Source organism: Emys orbicularis (assembly GCF_028017835.1).
Source record: "Emys orbicularis isolate rEmyOrb1 chromosome 21 unlocalized genomic scaffold, rEmyOrb1.hap1 SUPER_21_unloc_2, whole genome shotgun sequence".
NCBI lineage: Eukaryota > Metazoa > Chordata > Testudines > Emydidae > Emys > Emys orbicularis.
This window is the reverse complement of record NW_027045156.1, coordinates 486,793-512,735: the sequence shown is the minus strand read 5'-3', so window position 1 is coordinate 512,735 and position 25,943 is coordinate 486,793. Positions and strand designations below refer to the sequence as shown.

Here is a 25,943-nt window from a genome sequence, read left to right as displayed (position 1 = left end):
AGATAGATAGATAGATACAGGGGTGGATGGGGATAGATAGATAGAGGGGGTGGGGTGGATGGGGATAGATAGATAGAGGGGGTGGATGGGGATAGATAGATAGAGGGGGTGGATGGGGATAGATAGATAGATAGATAGATAGATAGATAGATAGATAGATAGATGGGGTGGCTGGGGATAGATAGATAGATAGATAGATAGATAGATAGATAGATAGATAGATAGATAGATAGATAGATAGATAGATAGATAGATAGATAGATACAGGGGTGGATGGGGATAGATAGATAGAGGGGGTGGGGTGGATGGGGATAGATAGATAGAGGGGGTGGATGGGGATAGATAGATAGAGGGGGTGGATGGGGATAGATAGATAGATAGATAGATAGATGGATGGATGTGGTGGATGGGGATAGATAGATAGATCCTCCACTTGATGTTCTTCCTCTCCATTCCTCAGGAGTTCATTATCTCTGCAGCATGTCGGTCAATGTCAAAGTCACACTGCGTGAAATCCTGAATGAGCTGAGTGAGGAACAATTCAAAACATTCAAATGGCGTCTGGTGAATGGAGTTGATGACAAGACAATAAGCTATTGCAATTTGGAATTAGCCAACCGGGAAAAGACCATTGACGAGATGCTGAGCCACTTCGGAAGCTCTGATGCCCTGGAAAAAGCCAGGGAGATCCTGGAAGCCGTACCTAGGAAAGATCTCGTTGACAAGCTCATGAAGAAAGTCAAAGTCACACTGCGTGAAATCCTGGATGAGTTGAGTGAGGAAAACTTCAATAAAATCAAGTCATGTCTGGTGAATGGAGATGATGACAAGAAAATAAGCTGTCCCTCTTTGGAAGGAGCCAACCGGGAAAAGACCATTGAGTTGGTGGACCACTTCAGAAGCTTTGATGCCCTGGAAACAGCCGAGAAGGTCCTGGAAGACATGAAGGTCGCTGACAAGCTCATGAAGAAAGTGCCAGGTAAAGGGAATGGAGCAGGGGGAGGAGCAAAACAGGGCCAGGAATCTCATTGGAAAGAGATTTCGAGAGCCCAGTGGACACGCACCTTTGGGGCCTCCATTAGCATTTCCTTCCCCATCCCCAGATCTGTCCTAATGTCCCAGGCCAGACCCAAACCCAGACGCCACCTAACAAGTGGGGGCACAAGTTAGCCACATATGTATGGACATCAGGAACGCTTTGACTTCAGGCTGAGCGACGGGGAGCTGGTCAAGGTGACTAAAATTTCGGGGCCTGTGACCTCGTAGACGCCTGCCGGCTGTTCCCAACCCTTATTCCTGTCCGTAGCTGCCACCCCCAAAGACCTAGGGCCTAACACCTGCCCCCCCACACACACACTCGCCTTCATGGACTCTGGTGGATCAACGAACCCTATGTGACTAGCCCAGCAAGCCCTTGGGTTAATCTTTGGGACGCTCATTGCGAAAATGATTATAAGACTATTTATTTATTTATTTATTTATTTAAAGTAGCAAAACAAGCTCAGGAGAGGAGAAAGGAGACGCTAAAGGAGACCACAGAGGAGACGCTAAAGGAGACCAGAGAGGAGACGCTAAAGGAGACCAGAGAGAAGGCGCTAAAGGAGACCAGAGAGAAGGCGCTAAAGGAGATGGAGCGCCTAGTAGAAATGTAAAACAGGGTGTGGTTGCAGGAGGGTTGATCGTTGTAGGAACGATAGCAGGGGCAGCTGTTACGTCAAAAATGCTTCCTCTTAAACCATTAGGAGCAGCAGGACTAGGACGTTTGTGTGATAAATTTTGAGATGTGTGAACTTCCCTTTGATTTGCAATGAGGCCTCTCTCTGTTTCTCTCTCTCTCTGTTCCTCTCTCTCGCTGTCTCTCTCTGTTTCTCTCTCTCTGTGTTTCTATTGTGTCTACGAGGTGGCCTCTCTGCTCAGGTCTGAGGCCCTTGCTCAGGAACGCCGTATCCCGCCATGCTTTGAAAACTGAAGTCGAGGTGTCTCCACTGAGCTGAGCTGTGACTCTCGGGGTTTTATAAGAAAGGCCAGACCAGGCGTCCGCCTCATCCAGTCTCTGACCATTCCAGTGGCCACTCTCAGAGGAACGTAAGATCTCCCCCTTTCCCTCGACTTAAATTAAATCAAGGCAGCTGCCTTGAAGCCAAAATAAGTGTCCACGTGATTTCTTTAAGCTAGTGCAAGTTTTAGCACTCTCTGTGCGGCTTCCTCCCGACTGCTTCTTTGTCTCTGCAGCGTAACTCTTGCTCCCAGGCCGTCTTCTGAGCGTCCCACATTTTCTCTAAGTTGCCTCTTTTTTTCTTCCAGTCCCTTCTTAACACCCACTTCTTTCCCGACACCCCTCTCCCATGCTGGCGGTATCCCTCACCAGCTGGTGTCTGGTCGGTAACGCCGCCTGGTTTTGTTTGTCTCATTGAGACTGTCAGCTCCTTGTGGCTAGATCCTTGTCTTGTGTCTCTACAGCTCTGAGTACATTTGTGGGGCATCGTAAACATTAAATCATTGGTCGCATGCATCCGACGAAGTGGGTATTCACCCACGAAAGCTTTGCCACAGGACTCTCTGTTGCTTTTATTAAATCATTGACAGAAGCTGAATGTTGGGGTAAAGTTACACCAGGACCAAGGTCTTGGCAATCGGGATGATACTTGGAGAAATGAAAGCCGTACAGGTGGATCGGGATCGCAAAGGCATCAGGGTCAGATTTATCCCATTCATCTTTGCAACATCCCCTGGATGACTGTGCATCATGTGAAGAAGTATTTCCTCTTGTTTGTTTGAAACTCCTAGCTCCCAGCTACCCCCTCCCTGCACCCAGAGCTACACCCTACCCGTAAATCTCCTCGGGTGATGTAGGCATCAGTGATTTGAGCTCTGTAGCCTGTAACAAGACTCCTAAGGGAGTCAAAATTAGCTCTGCTATTGAACTATGGAGAAAAGAGAAGTAAAAGTAATGTAAAGGGCACTCTCACTACCAGATACACACACCTGCCCCCACCCTCTCTCTATTCACTGGGGGGGGGGGGGTTGGAACCCATGTCCCTTGCCTAGCGAGTGCTACTTAGTTGAGGGCGAGTCCCTCCATCATAAAATGCCAAGTACAGTTCTACTGTCCTTGATTCACATAACCAGGATGACAACCCTTTATTACTTCTGCCCCAATAACAAAGAGACTGGGGATCCCACAGCAGCCAAAGTGACCATTTGGGCAGCCAGTCCCTCATGCTAGGCGGGGTGGGTGAGCCCATGCAAACGAGATCAGCCCCGGAAGTCCTTTTCCACAACTCACCACCAGATGTCAGGGGAGAGCTCATTCTGACTCTGCTTCCATCTGCACCAATTTAGGATTTATCGTCTCACACAAAACCAAACTCTCTGAAACTGGTTTACCATGACCGTAAGGCTGTTTTACACATGGTTTTTGTGCTGCTATAATTATATGAATTTAGAAACAGAGAGAGTTCCTAGATCTCGGGGTCAGCACGCCTAGTGTGGATGCAGTTATAACCGTCCATGTGCTTGGGTTGGTACTTCCTGTTCCTGTACGCTTAGGTGCAACTCTGGTTTGCCATTGGCCGGCTGGGTGATCAGCTTCCCCACTCTGTGCCTCAGTTTCCCATCTGTGCAAGGGCAGGGGATGAGCCTGACCTGCTTTCTAAATCACTTTGAGATCTCCTGGCGAAAAGCTCTATAGAAGAGTGCGGGGTTATTACTTCGTGTGTCGAGCAGACCTAGAAACAGCTGTGACCGTGTAACACCCGAGTGGCTGCAAAGTCCTCTTTGAACGTGTTCCAGCGCAGAACGTTGTATTTTATGTCAGTAAAGTCATGATGGACACCAAAGGTCTCAGTTTCTTTTCCCCTCTGTCCTCTTTCTCCCCAGAATGTTCAATAACTATTCAGAAGTGAAGAGGGCTTTTGTCCGACAGCGCCTTACTGCTAACCTCGAGACACTGAGAAAAGATCAATTTGAAAAGTTCAAAGCTGTGCTGTGCGAGACGTCCATGAAGGACCTTGTCCGTGCAGGAGATGAATTTCTTGATGCACCCAATACATTCCAGAGGGACACCAGCCTAGAAAACCTTGTCGAGGATTTGATAGGCAAATTCGGCCGGACCTACGCACTGACAGCAGCTACGACAGTGATGGAAAAAATAGGGAGAAGGGACCTTGCTAAAGAACTCCAGGCAGAAGAAGAAGGTAAATGCAGGCAAGGAGGAGAACAGGAGGGAGGAGGGGGTGTTGGATTTGAAAGAGGTGGGTTGTATCTTGAGCCTACTTTGGTGCAAGAGGCTATCGGCTGCTCTGCAAATCAGCAGCGACGACAAACAGATCCAGGGGACAAATTGCCGACCCCGGGTCCCCGATGCCCCCAAATGTGCTGCTGGATCCACCCAGGGAGGCTGAAAGGCTCCTGAGAATAGGCTGGCTTGTGCCATTACCGATCGAATCACACATACCACCGGAAGCGATTTCTCACAGTGTTTGGCGCTTCGGCTTCCAGGCTCAGGGGAAGCATGAAAATCAGGGGAAATAAGTCAACTTCGTTTCTCTGAACCTCAGAAACATTTCGGCTTGGGATCCTAGCGGGATGGGAAAGGTACCTGGGTTCAGAAAAGAACTAGATACGTGCCTGGGAGACAGGTCCATCGATGGCTGTTAGCCAAGATGGGCAGCGACACAACCCCATGCTCTGGGCGTCCCTAAATCTCTGGCTGCCAGATGCTTGGGCTGGATGATAGGCTGGATCACTCGATAATCGCCCTGTGCTGTTCAGTCCCTCTGGGGCACCGGCACTGGCCATTGTCGGCAGACAGGATCCTGAGCTAGACAGACCTTTGGTCTGACCCAATCTGGCCGTTCTTATGACTTGTGGGTTCTATCCCCAGCTCTGGGAGGGGAGCGGGGTCTAGTGGTCAGAGCTTTTGTATGGTGTTGCTGTGTGGCTGTTCTCCAGCTGCCACACCCCAGAGGTGGCTGCATATCAGCGCTGGGCGAGCCATGCCCATGTGACGTTATGTGCGGCTGTTCCCCAGCTTCCCGCCCCCCCAGAGGTGGCTGCAGCTCAGTGCTGAGTGAGCCCCCCCATTCCCTGTGCAGCGTTGCAGTGTGGCTGTTACCCAGCTGGAGACCCCTTAGGCGGCTTCTCGAGGAAGCCGCACCTTTGGGGAAGTTCCAGAACTTGGTAAGTGTTGTAGGCCGCCCGCTGCTCACCTCCCCCGGGCGGTGCTCGGAGGCAAAAGAAAACGTACCAAGCACTACGACTCTGGGGCCAAAAGGGCTATCGCCATCCTGAGACTTATAAGCGGGAATCACGAGTACGGGCTTGTCTACACTGCGACGTTGTCGACAAAACTCTCCTGCCCACAAAGCTAATGCCGCTCGCGGGGCTGGAAGTATTTTGTCGACAAAATCCCGACCGAGAGCGTGTGCACACAGTGACTTTTAGCGACAAGTCTGTGTCGCCACAGCCTTGTCGCTAAAAGCTGCGTCGTGTAGACAAGCCCTTTGACTGGAGACGTTATTTTCCGTCTGGATTTGGCCCTGGTGCAGCCGCTGCTGGGATCCTGTGTCCCGTTCTGCTTCGTGTCAGAGGCTTGACAACTGAGCAGCTCTCTGTGGTGTGGCCTCATCAAAATCTTCTTATTTATTGCAGTGTTTAAAATGTCCCACCATGGATTGAGAAGAAAACCAAAAGGTGAAGTAGACCCAGAAGCCAGGTAGGAGAAGGTGTTACACTGATAGGAGCTGGAGCTGCAGGAGGACTATTTTCAGCGTTAGTAGCAGCCCCTAGAACACCGCTGGCTTTTCCAGTTCCAGTCGCAGTAACAGCAGGTGTAGCAATAGTGTGGGAGTAAAATGCCTCCTCAGCTGACAGCGAAGCCGCTGTAGGTCAGTGATCCCGGCCCTGAGTTCACCCTGCGTTTGGCCAGCAGATCTCGGAGCCGCTCACTGGCGGGAAGGTTATAACTGGGGCTGCCGACGTGCCCCGGCGTTTTTCAAATCACAAATCACAGAGCAGCCGCGGTAAACGCAGTAGAAGCCAAAGGAGCTGGACCGATCGGGGAGGGGCTCCGAGAAGAGCCAAGGGGCTGATTCAAGGGTTAGACACAGAGAAGGTTTCAAGGCTGACTCGATCCCAGGCTAGAAGGGCCGAGGCGGGGAACAAATATTCAATAAGGGGCCCGTCAGTCCAGCACTGGGAGGTCGAACCTGATCCAATAACTGGAAGTTGAAGCCAGACAAATTCCGCCTGGGAATAAGGGGTCAGTTTCTAATGGCGAGAGTCATTGGGGCAGTTTACTGAGGGGCACGGTGGAGTCTCCATCACTGGCCATTTTTCAATCCAGCTGGGATGTTTTTCTAACCGATCTCCTCTAGGAATTGTTTTGGGGCCTTCTCCGGCCCATGTGGTGCAGGAGGTCAGACGAGATGGTCACAAGGATCCCATCTGGCCTTGGCTTCTAGGAATAAACGTCCTGGGCGTGAAGCCACCATCAACAGTGTGTCCTTGTGTCACGGAGTGTGGGGGGACACCAGGCCCTGCACCCCCGGCTTCCTGCGATTCACCATGACTCTCAGCCAGCCAGTAAAGCAGCAGGTTTATTTAGACGACAGGAACACAGTCCAAGACAGGTCTTGCAGGCACAGACAACAGGATTCCCCCCCAGTTAGGTCCATCTTGGGGTCCTAGGGCGCCCCAGCCCCCTTGGGAGGTCAGAGCCCCGTCTACCTCTCAACCATATCACCAGCCAGCTCCTGAAACTCTCCTTTCAGCGACCCCTCCCACAGCCTTTGTTCAGTTTCCCAGGCAAAGGTGTCACCTGGCCTCTAACCCCTTCCTGGGTTCTCACGTTACCTGCTCAGGTATTCTCTGTCGGTCAGTCTCCCATCCCCCAATGCAGACTATCCTAGCCACACTCCCCTGTCAGCATTCAAAGACCACAGTAAGAACAGTCCCAGTTCGTCACACCTTGTTGCCAAGAAGGCTAACGGCATTTTGGGCTGTATAAGTATGGGCATTGCCAGCAGATCGAGAGACGTGATCATTCCCCTCTATTCAGCACTGGTGAGGCCTCATCTGGAGTACTGTGTCCAGTTTTGGGCCCCACACTACAAGGAGGATGTGGAAAAATTGGAACGAGTCCAGCTGGGGGCAACGAAAATGATTAGGGGGCTGGAGCACATGACTTATGAGGAGAGGCTGAGGGAACTGGGGTTATTTAGTCTGCAGAAGAGAAGAGTGAGGGGGGATTTGATAGCTGCTTTCAACTACCTGAGCGGGGGCTCCAAAGAGGATGGAGCTCGGCTGTTCTCAGTGGTGGCAGATGACAGAACAAGGAGCAATGGTCTCAAGTTGCCGTGGGGGAGGTCTAGGTTGGATATCAGGAAACACTATTTCACTAGGAGGGTGGTGAAGCACTGGAATGGGTTCCCTGGGGAGATGGTGGAATCTCTATCCGTAGAGGTTTTAAGGCTGGCTTGACAAACCCCTGGCTGGGATGATTTAGTTGGGGATTGGTCCTGCTTTGAGCAGGGGGTTGGACTAGATACCTCCTGAGGTCCCTTCCAACCCTGATATTCTATGAGTCTATGAGTCTATCTGCTATGTGCCCCGAGCCCCATGACTTGTATTAAAGTCACCAGGACGCTCCATGATCTGTGATAAAAAAGTGCTGTGACAAATGAAATTCAATGATACCTCTTTAAAATCATTAGTGAGTGTCCTCCTCCTCCTCCACTGCTGCCTCCTCCACGCAGCCCCTGCTGAGGGTGGTCAGCACCCCCTCACTCACATTCAAAAAGTCAGACAAACAGAAAAGTCCTGGCATCTGTGACATTTTCAGCACTGTGGCAAACCTGCTGCCCTAATTATACCACTTTTTGAAAAATGAAACCACCATATTACCACACTCCACCCCAGAGTCAGCTGCATCTCAGCGCTGGGTGAGCCATCTCTGTGTGGCATTATGTGCGGCTGCACAGACCCCGACCGAGATCAGGGCCCCGTCGTGCCGGGCGCTGCTTAGACCCCGACCGAGATCAGGGCCCCGTCGTGCCGGGCGCTGCTTAGACCCCGACCGATATCAGGCCCCCTCTCGTGACGGGCGCTGCCCAGACCCCGACCGAGATCAGGGCCCTGTCATGCCGGGCGCTGCCCAGACCCCAACTGAGATCAGGGCCCCGTTGTGCCAGGCGCTGTTCAGACCCCCATTATTTTAACTGAAATAAAAGTTTTTTTCAATGAAACAAACTGAATGTAAAAAACTGCATTGCAAATACGTTTTGCCCATCGCAGGACAGGGGAACCATCTGGTAGGAACTGAAAACGGTTTGTTTCCATTCGACAGTTTTCACGCAGCATCTTCTTTGTGGTCACCAATTTAGTCCCGACAGTAACTGGAGACTTTGTGTTTCTCTGGACGCAGGTTCCTTTTGTGGATGTCTCTGAGATTTTCCCTTCACTTCATCCTGCCCCCGGCTTCCTTCTAAGACATCACAGAGTTGGAACGACACAGCGGCAAATGCTGATCCGAGCCCTCTAGCGAATTCGATAAAACAGCGAATGCTTCTGTGATGTTGCACTCTACATGATTTTATGAAAATATGCTAATGAGGGTGAATATAATGTAACTGGAACATGCTTCATGCAAAAGGTCTCTTGTAAGGTATCATTACAAAGCTTATAATCTACTGAGTGTGGTCAGCCTGTTTGTAGAACTGTACCACTCTTGTATCTGGGACTAGAAATATGAAATAGAACTCTGAGGGCCTATTGTAATTATGCAAAGTGTGGGCCATTAATGGTGGTTTGGAATCTTGATGGCTCCCATCAACCAGGACAACTGACTGTGGATGGCTCTGTTTGCAGGCCGGCCTCCCTGTGAGTCAGGCTGGGAGGAATGAAGGCTTGGGGGTCTCCCAGGACATGTGATCGTGTCACCTGAACTGGAATCCATCTTTAACCTGGTGCTTTTCCATTGAGAAGGGGGGGAGGTGAACCCAGAGAGGGACAAAGGATTCCCGCCTTGTGCAAAAGATATATAGGGGGGTGGAACAGAACAAAGGGGGCTGCAATCATGAAGTCCCCTAGCTCCCACCTGAGCTGGAACGAGGGCTGTACCAGGGGAAAGGATTGGGCCCAGACTAGGAAGACGTCCAGTCTGTGAAAGAACCCTATTGAAACATCTGAGGGGGAGGTTTTATCTGTATTCAGTTTTCTTACTGTATTAGGTTTAGACGTGTGTGTTCTATTTTATTTTGCTGGTAATTCACTTTGTTCTGTCTGTTATTACTTGGAACCACTTAAATCCTACTTTCTGTATTTAATAAAATCACTTTTTACTTATTTATTAACCCAGAGTACGTATTAATACCTGGGGGGGGGGGGGAAGCAAACAGCTGTGTATCTCTCTCTATCAGTGTTATAGAGGGTGAACAATGTATGAGTTTACCCTGTATAAGCTTTATACAGAGTAAAACGGATTAATTTGGGATTTGGACCCCATTGGGAGTTGGGCATCTGGGTGTTGGAGACAGGAACACTTCTGTAAGCTGTTTTCAGTTAAACCTGCAGCTTTTGGGGGACATAGTTCAAATCTGGGTCTGTGGTTGCAGCAGGCTGGCGTGTCTGGCACAACCTGGCAGGGTTCTGGAGTCCCAAGCTGGCAGGGAAAACGGGCTCGGAGGTAGTCTCAGCTCATCAGGTGGCAGCCCCAAAGGGGGGTTCTGTGATCCAACCCATCACAGCTTCCCACGCCTGCCTGTGAGCAATTCATACAATCGTTACGGTTGCGCCTCCTTGCGTTGTGCCTGGCCGCTCTGGTGTCAGAAACCCCCAAAGACAACTGGAATTTTTCCAAGAAAAAAAAAGGTTGGTCAAATGAAACACCCTTTTTAATACGGAAATTTATAGCACATCCTTGTTGGCTTCCAAAGCTTATATATATTTAAAAAAATCAATCCTTTGTTTTCAAAATAAGAACGTTTTAAGTGACTTGGGTTTGTTTTTCCCCCCCCCCCAATTTGGAACGACAGTTTCAAAAGAATACGAGGCTGTAATTACGCTGACTCAACCAGTTCATCCCTCTTCAAACACAGCAACATGGCTGATAACAATTAGCTTGACCTGTCTTTTCTTAGAGAGACAAGGTGGGGCAGGTAATGGCTTTTGTTGGACCAACTTCTGTTGGTGAGAGAGAGAAGCTTTCGAGTTTACTCAGAGCTAGATAGATAAATATGGGTGTATATAGATGGGTGAATAGATAGATAGATAGATAGATGATGAGGTGGATGGAGATAGATAGATAGATAGATAGAGGCAGGTGTGTGGGGTGGGACAGACAGATGGCGGAATGCAGAGATGTGTGGATGAGTGGGGGCATGGATGGGTGCGTATGGAGATGCTGGGAGCGATGGATGGGGGGGTGGGGAGGGACGGGTGGAAAAGTGTGTACTGGGACGGATGGGTGATGTTGGGAGCGATGGATGGGGGATGGGTGGGTGCATGGATGGAGAGGTGTGTACCGGGATGGATGGGTGTGCATGGAGATGCTGGGGGGATGCTGGGAGCGATGGATGTGGGATGGGTGGGTGGGTGGATGGAGAGGTGTGTACCGGGATGGATGGGTGTGTATGGAGATGCTGGGAGCGATGGATGTGGGATGGGTGGGTGGGTGGATGGAGAGGTGTGTACCGGGATGGATGGGTGTGCATGGAGATGCTGGGGGGATGCTGGGAGCGATGGATGTGGGATGGGTGGGTGGGTGGATGGAGAGGTGTGTACCGGGATGGATGGGTGTGTATGGAGATGCTGGGAGCGATGGAAGGGCGATGGGTGGGTGGGTGGATGGAGAGGTGTGTACCGGGATGGATGGGTGTGTATGGAGATGCTGGGGGGATGTTGGGAGCGATGGATGTGGGATGGGTAGGTGGATGGATGGGTGTGTATGGAGGAGGAATATGGGGCTGGATAATGTAATGACACTGGCAGCTGATTTAAGGCTCAGGACAGTTATTTCCTGCCCAAGGAGCAGCTTCCCACCTGCCAGTTCCCGGCCTTTCCCCAGATGAGACATAGCCCCAGAGGCCAGGGGGACAGACGGGGTTCACAGCACTCATGGGGTCAAGTGTTATGTGTGGATGTTCTCCATCTACCCCCACCCCAGAGGTGGCTGCATCTCAGTGCCGGGCGAGCCATCCCCAGGCAGCGTTATGTGTGGCTGTTCCCAGCTGCCCTTCCCCAGAGGTGGCTGCATTTCAAAGTCAGGCCATGGATGTATGTTGTGTGTTATCAAAAGAAGGACCAAAGGCATCGCTTGAGGCTGAGGAATCTACTTTAATAGGAAAAGAACCCGAAGTATCACAATCAAATCAACTGGAAAATAAACCCAGACTGCCGTGAGGAGAGGGCACCCTCTGCGCTCCCACGCTGCGCCCACCTGAAAACCTCCCGCCAGTTCATACCCCAGGACTAGTTCTACCCCTCCCCAAATCTGTGTGAAGGAGCTAGATTGTACTCACTCCACTGACCGAGAGGAGCCGGGGAGAGAACCCAGGAGTTCTGGCCCCAGCCCCCTTGCTCTAACCCACTAGATCCCACTCCCCTCCCAGAGACAGGGAGAGAACCCAGGAGTCCTGGCTCCCAGCCCCCCCTGCTCTAACCCACCAGCCCCCACTCCCCTCCCAGAGTCCTGGTTCCCAGCCCTCTCCCCCCTTCCCCCACTCTATCCCACTACCCCCATTTCCCCTGTTGCGATGGCCCAGGAGGCTGAGCAGCGGGGCGCCGGGTCTTGGATTCGGGGGGGTGATTGTGTTTGGAAAGATCTGGGGAAAGGCAGCGAGCCAGGGCCCGGAGAACTCGGGGCAGGACGGAGCCCGATCCCAGGGCCGCTCTCACACGCCGCATCCTTCTACGTACTGCCACAGATCCTGGCCTTGGCAATACGACGTCCAGGCCACCCTGACGGAGGAGAGAAAAAGAATTAGCGGCCACCTGGTTGAGGTGCCTCATAAAATGCGCCCGAGGGGTTACAGGCGCTGGCCTTGGGCAGGCAAGACCTGGGTTATTCTGCCACAGACTCTGGGCAGGTCACATTGCTGCTCCGTGCCTCAGTTTCCCCTCCTGTGAAATAGGGAGGCTTGCACCCCTCATCCCCAGGGGGCTGGGCTGAAGGAAAATGGTTAAGCCAGATAAGGAGCTGAGAACTGAGCTGTTAGTCGCACTGCCCGTTATGGATCAGGGCCCAGCCCTCAGACATCTAGTCAGGCTGCAAAAACCCACACCAAAAAAACACACAAGCAAACAAACAAAACAGCTTGAGCTTTGCAGACAAACCACAAGAGTCACCAAAACCAAAAGAGTCACTAAGCAAAAAAAAACCAAAAAAACCCTCCAAAAACACCATCGTTCTGCAGAAACATCGTGAAATGAGCAGAATAAACTCATGAGGTTTGCAACAAAAAAAAAAAATTCATGAGATTAGCAAAAGAAAAAAAAAGGAATCACGGAAAAATTGAGACACAAAAAAAGACGTGAGATTTTCAGAAAAATCATGAGATTAGCAAAGAAAAGACCAAGAGATTCACAGGAAAATCGTGAGATTAGCAACAAAAATAAACACTCATAAGATTAGCAGAAAAACCATGATGGTTTTTTGGGTTTTTTTTTTTTTTCCTTACAGTGCTTCATTTTTGGGTCCTTTTCTTTGTTTCCTGGCGTGTGCGAGTGTCTGTGGGGGGGTGGCGGGGTTTGAACCAGCTGTTTTCTCATGCACATCTGGGGCGGGGGAGGGGTCTCTGCCGACACGTAGCTGGGAATTGTTTGGGCTCTTTGCTCACGGGCGTCGGGGCGGATCTGGGGTCTGAGCCTGTCGGTCGCGCTCAGCTCACGGTTTCCAGATTTCCAGCACAATGACGAGGGCTGAAAACAGGCTTTCAAAAAATACTGAAGCCGAGATTCTCTTCTACACAAGACTCCCCATGTCCCCCCCTCATGCCCCCCCCCCCCCCCACTTACCAGGCACTCATGCCGTTGGAGTCCTGGGCAATGATCTTAGCACATTCAACGTCCGCTGAGAGATTGTTGCTCAGTAAGTCGGGGGGGGGGGGGGGGAGGACAGGTGAGTGGGGGGGTCAGAGCACGGTGGTTCCCAGTTCCCCCCTCGATCCCTTCCACCCCAAACCCACCCACCCCATTTATCACACAGGTGACATTTCCACCCATACGGAACTCAGACTAGCCAAATGAAATACATGCACTGAGATGCAGCCACATCTGGGGGGGCATCTGGGGAACAGCCGCGCATAACACCGCACAGGGATGGCTGAGAGGCAGCCACCTCTGGGGCAGGACAGCTGAGGAACAGCCCGACAAGGCTCCCTCCAAGAGAGAGGATCTCTCCCCCGACCTCACCGCTGCAGGGAATTTGACAGATGTTGGAGCTGTACTCGTCGCCGTTCTGGCACCAGTAGCGGCTGTTGATCTGGAAGATGCCGAAGTCGGTGCTGCCGTCCCAGCTGTTGTAGTTGGTGGCCTGGGTGTTGTAGCTGCTCTCGTGCGCGGCCATGCAGACCCCTGAGTCAGAGAGAGAGAGAGAGGGAGGGAGCTCAGCTTGCTATGGTGGGGAATGGTCAGCAGGTGGTGCTGTGACACCCCCCCTCCCCCCGCGCGGGCGAGCTTGGAAGACGCGCTGCTTGTTGTCAGCACCGCGGGGTATTTATAGAGGGAGCTGTGGCAAGCAGAGCCAGTCTCAGCCTGGCACCCTTTGAGGGGCACCTTGTGCACAGCCAGGCGGGCTGGGATCTGACAGATGGTTTTCATGGGTAAACGTCGGTGTCACCGGACACCCGCAGAGCGAGGCCGAGATATTTCCAGCCGTGCTAACAAAAGCAATGTCAGGACCATGCGGCCTGCTAGGGTGACCAGACAGCAAGTGTGAAAAATCAGGACGGGGGGGTGGGGGGTAATAGGAGCCTATATAAGAAAAAGCCCCAAATATCGGGACTGTCCCTGTAAAATCGGGACATCTGGTCACCCTATGGCCTGCGGACAGAGGAGCATTTTGACACGGGAGGGCGACCGTTTGCGGTTTAACGGTTATGCCGCTTTAAACGTGTCGATCGTCAGCGTCTACTGTTGTAAAATAATTCTCATCTGGCCACCCCCCGCCCCCCGAACTGCCCCACGACTTCCCCCTACTCAGAAGATTTCAATCAATACAAATGGAAACGCAATGGTGAAACCCCATCACGGTGACAATTTAAATGGCTAGAAATAGATTTTAAAAAATGCTTAAAACTCGTGACTGGATGTGACAGTGAAAATTTAAATGGATAAAAACTGGGGGGGGGGGAATGTTTGAACCCCATAATTTTGTGCAGCTGTGAAAATGTCAATGGATACAAGTAGAAAAAAAATCCTTAATATTTGTGCAGCTGTGAACGTCTAAATCGGGGTGGCCAACCTGAGCCCAAGAAAGAGCCAGAATTTACCAATGTACATTGCCAAAGAGCCCCAGTAATACGTCAGCAGCCCCCCCATCAGCTCCCCCCTGGCTCCCAGCGCCTCCCACCCACCGGCAGCCCCGTGGATCAGCGCCTCCCCCTCCCTCCCCACACCTCTCGATCAGCTGTTTCGTGGGGTGCAGGAGGCTCTGGGGGGAGGGTACCGCAGGCTCAGGGGAGGGGGCAGGAAGGGGTGGAGGGGGGACAGGGCCTGCCGCAGAGCCAGGGGTTGAGCAGTGACCCCCCCCCCCGGCCCATTGGAAAGTTGGCGCCTGTAGCTCCAGCCCCGGAGTCGGTGCCTAGACAAGGAGCCGCAGATTAACTTCTGAAGAGCCGCATGCGGCCACCCCTGGGCTAAATGGATAAAAATTAGGGGAAATGCATAAAACGGTTTTGCACAAATGTCAAAAGTTCAATGCCTAGAAATAGAAAAAAGGCTCAAACCCCCGAATTTCGTGCAGCTGGGCAAAATTAAACGGATACACGTTGGACCCCCAAAATGCGTCAAACTCATCGTTTTGAGCAGCTCAAAACGTCAATGGACAAACGGGCAAAAAATGCTTGAAACAATTTTGTGCCACTGTGAACATTTAAATGGCTAGAAACAGAAAAAAATGCAAACCCCCAGTTTTGTGCACCTTTGAATATCTAAGTGTAGGAAAAATTCTTAACACAGTTTTGCCCAACTATCAACATTTAAATGGATCGAACGAGAAAAAAGGCTTAAAACCCAGAATTTTGTGCAACTGGGAACATTTAAATGGATAAACGGGGGGGGGGGGAGGGGAGGTTTAAAACCCATAATTTTGCACAACTGTGCGAATGTAAAGGGGTTTTTTAAAAAATCAGAAAAAAGTGCAAGATAAACCGTGCTCGGACCCGTCGAAAGTATAAAACCCCCTAAACACTGGTGTCTGCCAAGCCTAGTTTTGCTGGTTATCAAACGTCGCCGTGTGACAATCAGAGGCTCCTGTCGTTAAATAATTGTCCACCCCCCACTAAAAACCCTACAACTGCAGAAATGGCCCCCGTTAAAACGGGAACGAAATGCCTGAAGCCCCCATCCCCCACCCCGGTGGGAAGTGGGAGGTCTGGGGCGGTGGGGGGGTCACTCACAGTTGGCCAGGCTGTAGCCCATGTAGCCGTCCAGGCCCAGCTGCTGCAGCGTCTGGGCGAGTTGGCAGCGGCCGTAGTACATGCTCAGGCTACCCGGCACCAGGCAGGCCAGCAGGGCGAACAGCGCAAGAGCCTTCATCTCCGCAGGGCGAGGGGAAGCTGAGCAGTGGGGACTGGGCACCGGGCGCCCCGGCTTTATATAGCCCCGGGCGCTGCCCACGCCCCTGGTCAAGGTCACACCCCCCCAGCGCCGAGAACAACAAGGGCATCTCGGGTATGGCCAGGAGCCAGGACTCCTGGGTTCTCTCCCCAGCTCTGGGAGGGGAGTGGGGGCTGGTGGTTAGAGCGGGGGGGGCTGGGAGCCAGGACTCCTGGGTTCTCTCCCCAGCTCTGGGAGGGGAGTGGGGGCTGGTGGGTTAGAGCAGGGGGACTGGGAGCCAGGACTCCTGGGTTCTCTCCCCACTCTGGGCGGGGAGTGGGGGCTGGTGGGTTAGAGCAGGGGGGGCTGGGAGCCAGGACTCCTGGGTTCTATCCAGAATATGCCATTTCCTTTCTGGGACTCGCAGGCTGGGTCCCCCGTCCGTCCTCCTGGAGCTGGACGCATGCTCCAAGCCTCAGTTTCCCCAGAGAGAGGGGCTGCAGGGATGGATAAAAAAGGGGGGAAGCTGCAGGGACGGCGGCTCTGGTGCCTGCACAGAAGCAGCCATTGCTGGGGAGGAGCAGAGGGGGTCCTGAGCCCCCACAGCCCTCCGTCCCGGCAGGTGGGAGCGTTCCTGGCCGTTCTCCAGTCAACGCAAACAGGCTCTTATCTCGCCCAGGCACCGCGGGCCCCGGCCCAGCTAATCGGAGTCCGGAGGCCGAGCGCCTGGTGCCGTGTTTACAGGACACCTTGTGCCACTGCCGAGATTGGCACGCTGGGTGGAAACAGCATCAGGGGAGATCGGGGCCCCGTCGCGCCAGGCGCTGCACGGACCCACCCAAGGCCCCCGAGGCAGAGCCCCAGAGCACAGGGCAAAGGGGTGCGACGAGGGATCAAAGCAGGGCCAGGGATCGGGGCCGCAGGCAGCCAGGGAGAGCAAAGAGCAGCCGGGGTCCCCAGGATCCCGCCACACCGCTGCTAATCCACTGCCAGGGCGCGACCCCTGGCCGCATGCCGGACCCCCAGGGGTGACGCTGTGCCGGGGGGCCCCATGACTCCAGGATTGAGCCACCGGGCCCCAGCGCCTCTCCGGGAGCTCCCGCAGCGAGGCCAAGCCAGGTCCAACTTCACCATCGGTGCCAGAATTCGGGAACACCACAGGGCGGTGCTGGTCCAGAACCAGACAGGGGCCTGGCTGTTAGGGGAAACCTCGGGGCGGCCATTCCAGCGCCGGGGGGGGGGATGCCAGCCATGGGGCAAGGCCGGGGTTGGACCCACCTGCGCCCTGTCCGGGTTAAGGTCGGGAGCTCTGCTGCGCCCCCCGGGGGGTTACACCAGCAGAGATCGGGCTGCTCTGGAGGGAGGGGGCCAGGCCCAGCTGTTGGTTCGGTTCTGGGGAGCTGCCGCCAGTAAAACTCCAGCTGCAACATAGTCCCTGGGCCGGAGACAACAGAGCCAGGGCAGCCTTCAGCCTGGGGGGTGGGAGCTGGGGAGGTGTGGGTGGGTGGCCCCTGTCCCGGGGCCGATGGGAGCCGGTGCCCCCTAGAGGGGACAGGCCCCAGTCCCATTCCCCACCCCCCTAAGTCAGCCAGTCCCTGCCCTGGGGCTGGATAGAAGCTGGTGCCCCTAGAGGGGACAGGCCCCATTCCCCGTCCCTTGTTGGCTGTGTGCATGTTCTCTCCAGGCGCTGCACCGGCTCTGCACAGACCAGCGGCTCCGTTCAGCAGGGAAGGGGCCCGGCCAGCTGTACTGGCCCAGTCAGAGCGCCCCATAACAGGGACACTCAGACACGCAAGCCCCATGACAACGGACCAGCTCAGTGACTTTCCGTCCATCCCCCCCCAGCCAGATGACCCCTCGGCAACCCCTCTTTTATGCACCGATACGAACAAGTTACGTACTGCCGGGGTCAGTCACCACCCTGTGCCTTGTACCTGGCGGGTCGATCCAAACATCTCATCCGCCCCCCGGAGCTTATCTTTCCAAGGGCGCAGGGGGCGTTCACACCGTAGCTCGGTAGCGGGAGGGTCCTGGCACGATCCCTCCGGGGCGTGTTTACACCAGCGGCCGGTGCCTGGCCCCTTTTAGGAGCGTTTGTGGTTTTGCAGCCCCCGGTCTCACCAAGATCACGTCCCGGCCAGCGAACACGCGGGCAGGGCCTGACTGCGGCCCATAGGCCCTACGCCAGCCCTTCCCGACCAGGCCTCATATCGCAGGGTCCCTCTGCTAACCCCCTGGCTCCCAACCCACAGCCCCCGGCGCAGCTAATCGGAGGCCGAAGGGCTGGTGCTGCGGCTGGAGACACCCTGGGAATGCAGAGACACAGAGATCAAGATGTTAAACAGAGCCGGGCCGAGACGCTCCCCGCTGGAAACCCGCCCGTGGATGCCGAGGCCCCAGCTGCAGCGGCGTTTGGAGGCCGAGCCGTCGGCCACTTTGGAATAAACTCAACAGTCGCCGGGTTCGTTTTCAGTCAGTCGGGTTTTTTAATGACACTCAGCTGGAGGGACCGGCGAGCCCCCGGGTCACAGCTGGCATCAAACGCACGGGGACGGACTCCAAGGGGGCCAGCCCCGCGGGCTACCAAGGGGCTTTTCCTTTGCCAATCAGGGGCTCGTCTTCGGGACAGACGAGGGGCCGGGATCACGCCTGGCCCAACGGTCCGAGTGTCCCCAGGGGAAACCAGCGGCCGAGCGCGGCCATGGCGGGGGGGAAGGGACTATCCCGAGCCGAGACGCTGGGGTCAATCGAGGCAACGACTGGTCTTCAGAGCCTGCCACCGGGGCTAAGGAACCAGCAGCTGCTGGGGGGCAAACGCCCGTCGCCCCAGGGCCGAGGGGCAGGCGGGGGACAGCGTGGGGGGCGGGTGAAGTGGGCTGGGGGTGATCGGATGGGGCACCCAACCTGCAGCCTGCCCAGGGCTTAAATTAATCTGGGCTCCCCCCAGCTCCCTCCCCCCCTGCCTCGGGTTGAGTCCTGCTGCCCAGTTTGGATCCACCTCCCCCACCCCCCGCTCCCACACTGGTACCTCCAGGCCAGGAAGCCGGAGCCCCAGCCAGCTCCCCGAAACCCCAACTCTGTGCCACGCTGGATGGGAACTGACAGGAGTCCTGGCTCCCAGGATCCCTCTGCTCTAACCACCAGCCCCCACTCCCCTCCCAGAGCTGGGGAGAGAACCCAGGAGTCCTGGCTCCCAGCCCCCCCCTGCTCTAACCCACCAGCCCCCACTCCCCTCCCAGAGCTGGGGGGAGAACCCAGGCGTCCTGGCTCCCAGCAACTCCCACTCAAACCCACTGGACTCCACTCCCCTCCCAGAAACAGGAGAGAACCCCAAAGCCCCCCCGACTCCATTTCCTACCGCATGGCGGCCCCCAGTGTCCAGCCTTGACTGCCAGGGGAGAGCGCCCCCGGCCCAGCCCCCTGCCCCACTCCCCGCAGCACGGCGCCCCCCAGCGCCCGGGGGTCTCACTACAGATCCGGGCCCCCTGGTGCCTCCTCAGAGGCAGCGTCCGCGGCATTGAAGATCTTGGCCAGCAAGGAGCGGCTGGTCTGGGATTTCAACTGGATCTCCCGGGCCTTGGCCAGCTGCCCACGGAGCCGGCGCCCGCCCGCGCCTGCCTTGCGCCACTGGATCTCCTCCTCCGTGGGGCGCTGGACGAAGCCCCAGCTCTTCTCCTCGGCACCGGCAGGGGCGGCAGCGGCCCGGCGGGCGAAGCGCTGGCTGGTCTCCACACTGCGCAGGTAGAAGCTGGTCTCGCGCTTGGCCTGGGAGATCTCAGCCCGCAGGCGCTGCTGCCGGACCTGCCGCTCGTAGGCCAGGCGCTCGCTCAGGTGCGGCCACCTGAACCGGTGCAGGTACTGCGGGGACAGACGGACCCTCACTGCCTCTGACCGGCTGGACCCCGCTCCCCTCCCAGAGCCGGGGAGCAAACCCAGGAGTCCTGGCTCCCAGCCCCCCCAGCTCTAACCATTAGCCCCCACTCCCCTCCCCGAGCCAGGGAGAGAACCCAGGAGTCCTGGCTCCCAGCTCCCCCGCTCTAACCACCAGCCCCCACTCCCCTCCCCGAGCCAGAGAGAGAACCCAGGAGTCCTGGCTCCCAGCTCCCCAGCTCTAACCATTAGCCCCCACTCCCCTCCCCGAGCCAGGGAGAGAACCCAGGAGTCCTGGCTCCCAGCTCCCCCGCTCTAACCACCAGCCCCCACTCCCCTCCCCGAGCCAGAGAGAGAACCCAGGAGTCCTGGCTCCCAGCTCCCCAGCTCTAACCACTAGCCCCCACTCCCCTCCCAGAGCCGGGGAGAGAACCCAGGAGTCCTGGCTCCCAGCCCCCCCAGCTCTAACCACTAGCCCCCACTCCCCTCCCCGAGCCAGGGAGAGAACCCAGGAGTCCTGGCTCCCAGCCCCCAGCGCTCCAGCCACTAGACCCCACTCCCCTCCCAGAGCCAGGGAGAGAACCCAGGAGTCCTGGCTCCCAGCTCCCCAGCTCTAACCACTAGACCCCACTCCCCTCCCAGAGCCAGGGAGAGAACCCAGGAGTCCTGGCTCCCAGCTCCCCAGCTCTAACCACTAGACCCCACTCCCCTCCCCGAGCCAGGGAGAGAACCGAGGAGTCCTGGCTCCCAGCCCCCCCTGCTCTAACCACTAGACCCCAATCCCCTCCCAGAGCCAGGGAGAGAACCCACGAGTCCTAGCTCCCAGCCCCCCCCGCTCTAACCACTACACCCCACTCCCCTCCCAGAGCCAGGAAGAGAACCCAGGAGTCCTGGCTCCCAGCCCCCCCTGCTCTAACCACTAGACCCCACTCCTCTCCCCGAGCCAGGGAGAGAACCCAGGAGTCCTGGCTCCCAGCCCCGCCACCCTAACCACTAGACCCCACTCCCCTCCCAGAGCCGGTACCTTGATGTTCCACAGGTCGTAGTGGAAGCGGCTGCGCCGGCGGGTGCCCATAGGCGTGTTGTGCAGACTGGCGGCCACGAGCTTCGCCACGCGCTTGTCCCTGAACTCGACCCAGCCCTCCGTGTAGTTCTTGGCCTTGGCGCCAGCTTTCTTCTTCCTCTGCCGGACGAACCGCTCTGGGGGGACAGAGAGATCAGCCCCTGCCATACCCCCCGCAAGGCCCTTCCAGCCACAGGCCCGCCCGGCGCAGAGATGCAGCCACCTCTGGGGCGGGGAGGCCGGGGAATAGCCGCACATAACGCCGCGATATATTTTCACCCAGGCAGAGAAGGGGAGTCCGATATGCAGCCGGAGCCAGCGATTCCAGCTGAAGACGGGATTTTGCCAGGACGCCTGGGTTCGCGCCCCAAATATTGGGTGAAAACCAGCAAGGGAGATTTAGTGACTGAAAAGGGTCAGGGCATGTCTGGGTAACCGACATCCCCCTGTGCCCCTTCAAGTGCCCGGCCCTGACTGCCAGGGGAGAGCACCCCTGCCCAGCCCCCCACACTGCTCCCTGCCCCACGGTGCCCCCCCCCCAGAGCCCGGCCCTGACTGCCAGGGGAGAGCACCCCTTGCCCAGCCCCCCGCCCTGCTCCCCACGGCACAGTGCCCCCCAGTGCCCAGCCCCCCACACACTCTGTGGACTCACCCTCGGGCTGCAGGAAGATGCGTCCGACCTCCCCGTGGACGCTGAGTAGGTTTCGGACGTGCCGGGGCCGGAAGCGGGGCGGGATGTGCCCTAGGTACACGATGCCCGGCACGATCTTCTTACCCTGGGGAGGGTCGGGGGTTCCAGGTGGGGGGCTCCCCTCCTCGCCCACCTCCTGCCCGGCCCCCAGGAGGCTTCCGTCCTCGCCCACCTCCTGCGGCTCCTCCAGCATCCCGGGCGCTGCCCCCTGCCAAGAGGGAGGGGTTAGATCCAGCCTCAGGCCACCCCGACCTCCGTGCTGCCCCCACAGCCGCCCCACATTGCCCAGCTCCACAGCCCTCCATATGTCCCACCCCCACAGCCCTTTACCTGCCCACCCCATTCCCCACTCCCTAGCCCCCCATATCTCCCCCACATGTCCCTGTGTCCATATCTCCCCACTCCTCCACCCCATTCCCCACCCCTACAGCCCCCCATATTTCCCACCCTCCATTAGGGTGACCAGATGTCCTGATTTAATAGGGACAGTCCCGATTTTGGGGTCTTTTTCTTATCTAGGCTCCTATTACCCCCCACCCCCTGTCCCGATTTTTCACATTTGCTGTCTGGTCACCCTACCCTCCATATGCCCTGTCCCCGCCCATGCCCCAGCCTACAGATCCTCCCAGACCCCATGGGCTCTGCTGTCCTCCCCCCGCCCTCCCCCCGCCCCACATGCTCCAGCACCCCCAGCTCTGCCCCATCCACTCCCCCTTCCTCCCCACCCATCCTCTCTCCCGCATCCCCCGGCCCCCCGCCTCTAGGTCCCACAAGTCCCCCCCCCTCCGCCACCTGATCTCATGCCCCCCCAGACGTCCCCCTCCGCCCTACAGATCTCTCCCTCCCCCAGGCCCCCATCTCCCACGTGACCCCCAGCCCCTGCCGCCCTTCCCCCAACATCCCCTTCCCTCCGCCAGTCCCCTCCAGCCCCACGTGCTCCTATATCCCCCCCCCCCCCCCCGCCGCCGCCGCCGCCGCCGGCTGTTCCCAAATACCGCCCAGCCCCCCACGCCTCCATTACGTGACCCCAGCTCTGCCCCTCGCCCCCATCTCACTCACTCGTTCGCTCCCCGCTGGCCTCACTTTACGGCCCGGGAGCCGTGCGTGGGGCGACCGACCCGGAAACCAACGGCAGAGGGGGCGTGGTCAGAACGTTCAGGAGGAAATAGGGGAGGAGCCAGGGCGGGGAAAGGGGCGGGATCGGAAGGCCCAGAAGGAAACGGAGGCGGAGCCAGAACGTCCAGGGGGAAGCGGGGGCGGAGCCGGGGCGGGGTGAGAACGCCCAGGAGGAAGCGGGGGCGGAGCCAGAACGTCCAGGAGGAAGTGGGGGCGGAGCCAGGGCGGGGTTAGAACCCCCAGGAGGAAGCGGGGGCGGAGCCAGGGCTGTGAGGGGCGTGGCTGGAGGGAAGGAAGTTGGGGGCCGAAGGAGGACAGCACTTGGGGGGGTGGAGGAATAACCGAGGGGGTCGGGCCAGGGTAACGTGAACGCAGCCCTCCCCTGGCACCTGTGAGCCCTGACCTCTCCCTGCCTCAGTTTCCCCATCTGCCCAAGGCGAGGGGAGGGGGGAAGCGGTCACAGCCTCGCCCTACCTCCCGGGGCAGTGGGAGGATACAGACTGTGAGGGACTCAGCCATGGGGGGTGGACCCAGATCCTAGAGGGCTCTTAAGCAGGCCCTGATCCAGCGGCTGGCCGTGGCAGCTGGACGGGCGGGGAGTGGAAATGGGGGTGCGGCGTGTCCCAGGGAGGGGGATGAATCAGGGGACGGGAGGGTTCGCCCTTTAATTAGACCAAGGCACGTCAGCCCTCGGGAGACGCAGCGGCTGGAGAGGAGGCGAGACCGAATGCGTGTGGCAGGAACTGAGGTGACAGCAGGTGCCCCCCAACTCCCTGCTGACCTGATCTGGGGGATACGGTCCCTGCCCCAGCTGAGATCGGCGCTGCCCAGACACACAGCGAGAGACAGGCCCTGCCCCAGCTGGGATCAGGGCCCCGTCGTGCCGGGCGCTGCCCAGACACACGGCGAGAGACAGGCCCTGCCCCAGCTGAGATCAGGGCCCCGTCATGCCAGGCACTGCCCAGACACACAGCGAGAGACAGGCCCTGCCCCAGCTGGGATCAGGGCCCCGTCGTGCCGGGCGCTGCCCAGACACACGGCGAGAGACAGGCCCTGCCCCAGCTGGGATCAGGGCCCTGCCCCAGCTGGGATCAGGGCCCTGCCCCAGTTGGGATCAGGGCCCCGTCGTGCCAGGCACTGCCCAGACACACAGCGAGAGACAGACCCTGCCCCAGTTGGGATCAGGGCCCCGTCGTGCCAGGCACTGCCCAGACACACAGCGAGAGACAGGCCCTGCCCCAGCTGAGATCAGGGCCCCGTCGTGCCGGGCGCTGCCCAGACACACAGCGAGAGACAGACCCTGCCCCAGCTGGGATCAGGGCCCCGTCGTGCCGGGCGCTGCCCAGACACACGGCGAGAGACAGGCCCTGCCCCAGCTGGGATCAGGGCCCCGTCGTGCCGGGCGCTGCCCAGACACACAGCAAGAGACAGGCCCTGCCCCAGCTGGGATCAGGGCCCCGTCGTGCCGGGCGCTGCCCAGACACACGGCGAGAGACAGGCCCTGCCCCAGCTGAGATCAGGGCCCCGTCATGCCAGGCACTGCCCAGACACACAGCGAGAGACAGGCCCTGCCCCAGTCCTTCCATGTTGATTGGCATTAATTACATCCCCCTCCGTTCGTTCTTTATTAACCGAGTCCCATGCCGGCCGTTCCATTATCTTGCCGCGTGTCCGGAGAACGGGCCTGTAATTACCCGTGTCGTCCCATTCACCCCTTTTAAACACTGGCCAGACATTAGCTGTCTTCTGGGCCTTCCCCAGATGGCTGGGCTCCAGGACGTGTTGAAAATCAACGCCAGCGGTCCAAGCCCCTCCTCCTCCCATGCCTGTAGAGCCATATGGCGGATGGCTGGCCAGTCGACATCTGCCCCATCCACCCCACGGCCAGACGCCAGGACTCTCTGCCCCCCTTTTCCAAAGGACCTGGAGAGGCTGCTGAGAAGAGATAGCTCAGTGGTTTGAGCATTGGCCTCCTAACCCAGGGTTGTGAGCTCAATCCTTGAGGGGGCCATTTAGGGATCTGGGGCAAAAATCTGTCTGGGGATTGGTCCTGCTTTGAGCAGTGGGTTGGACTAGATACCGCCTGAGGTCCCTTCCAACCCTGGTAGTCTCTGATTAAGAGTCACAGAAACGGTCCTAGGGCTGGAGAAGATACTTGAGTGGGGAGATCGAAGGAGCACGGGCTGTTTTGTTTGGGAGATCGGGCGCAAGGTGGGTGGATAGCGGCACCTGAGCGGGGAAATCCCTGGTGCCAACTGGTCTTTAATCTAGAGGAGAAAGTCAGAGCGAGATCCAATGCCTGGGAGGTAAAGCCAGACAAATTCCAGTTGCAAACAAGGCGTTAAGAACCTAAGCGTGGCCGTGGTGAGTCACATCATGATCCGTCTAGCCCAGCTTCCCATCCCCGACAGCGGCTCGTGCCAGAGCTTCAAGGGGAGAGTACAGAACAGGGCAATTCTGGAGAGATCCATGCCCGGCTTCTGCCCGTCAGAGATTTACTGTCATCCGGAGCATGGGGTGGCTTCCTTGAGCATCTTGGCTGACAGCCATGGATGGATTTATCCTCCAGGAACTTCTCCAGTTCCTTTTTGAACCCCGCTATCCTTCTGGCCATCGCGACATCCCCCAGCAGTGAGTTCCACAGGTTACTTGTGCATTGTGTGAAGAATTCTCTATTCGCTTTTTCCACACACATCTACACCTCTCTCCTACCCCCCCCCCAAGTCATCGCTTTTCAAAGCTAAACAGCCCTGATCTTTTTAGTCTCTCCTTCTTTGAACGCCAGCCCCTCTGTCACCTTTGCTGCCCTTCTCTGAGCCTTTTCCACTTCCACTGGGCCCTTTCTGAGACGGGGTGACCAGAACTGGACCCAGTCCCCACGATGTGGGCGGCCCACGGATTCATACAGTGACATTATATTTTCTGTCGTGTTTCTGATCCCTTTCCCACTAGTCTCTGAGCCTTTTTTGACCGCTGCTGCATGTAGGGCTGGCGTTCTCCAAGAATCGGTCCACAGGGAGGCCAGGATGGTGTTCACGAGTGGCGGCGGCGGCTAATTTTGACCCCCTTGAATTATTTCAACGTTGCTCTTCCGAACCTTGAGTTTAATCCACCGCTGTGTGGCCTGGTTTGAGGCGATCCCCTTGTAGCTCTTCGCAGTCAGCTTTGGGCCTAACGCTAATAATCTCGGTGGTTGCCCCGGGCCTGGGGATGGGAACAAACTTCCTGGGGAAGTGGTGGATTTCCCGGCTGACCCAGGCTGGGAGAGCAGCGCCGAGCTAGTCTGAGAGAGGCGAGAGGTTCGGGGCCGGCTGGGAGGAGCTCCCCCAGACGGGGGGTCCCCAAGCTCGTGGGACCCTGTTGGAGAAGGTGGGCCAGTGCCAGGGGTGATGGGGCACTCACCACCCATCCCCAGGGGGAGCACAGAGCAGCAGTTTGCAGCTTTCA

At 57.1% G+C, this 25,943-nt stretch overlaps 2 protein-coding genes across 2 annotated transcripts; both read right to left on the bottom strand.

The window, feature by feature from the left end:
- Positions 1 to 11,891: 11,891 nt before the first annotated feature.
- Positions 11,892 to 15,756, bottom strand: LOC135895034 (lysozyme C-like). Its single transcript, XM_065423083.1, has 4 exons — positions 15,618 to 15,756; positions 13,413 to 13,572; positions 13,015 to 13,095; positions 11,892 to 11,958 (listed from the first exon to the last, which is right to left on the bottom strand). Exons 1-4 carry the CDS (start codon positions 15,754 to 15,756, stop codon positions 11,892 to 11,894), a joined length of 447 nt encoding a protein of 148 aa, XP_065279155.1.
- Positions 15,757 to 19,224: 3,468 nt separating this feature from the next.
- ABT1 (activator of basal transcription 1) lies at positions 19,225 to 21,573 on the bottom strand. The gene is made up of 3 exons (XM_065423090.1): positions 21,342 to 21,573; positions 20,651 to 20,826; positions 19,225 to 19,614 (listed from the first exon to the last, which is right to left on the bottom strand). Exons 1-3 carry the CDS (start codon positions 21,571 to 21,573, stop codon positions 19,225 to 19,227), a joined length of 798 nt encoding a protein of 265 aa, XP_065279162.1.
- Between the last annotated feature and the right edge of the window lie 4,370 nt (positions 21,574 to 25,943).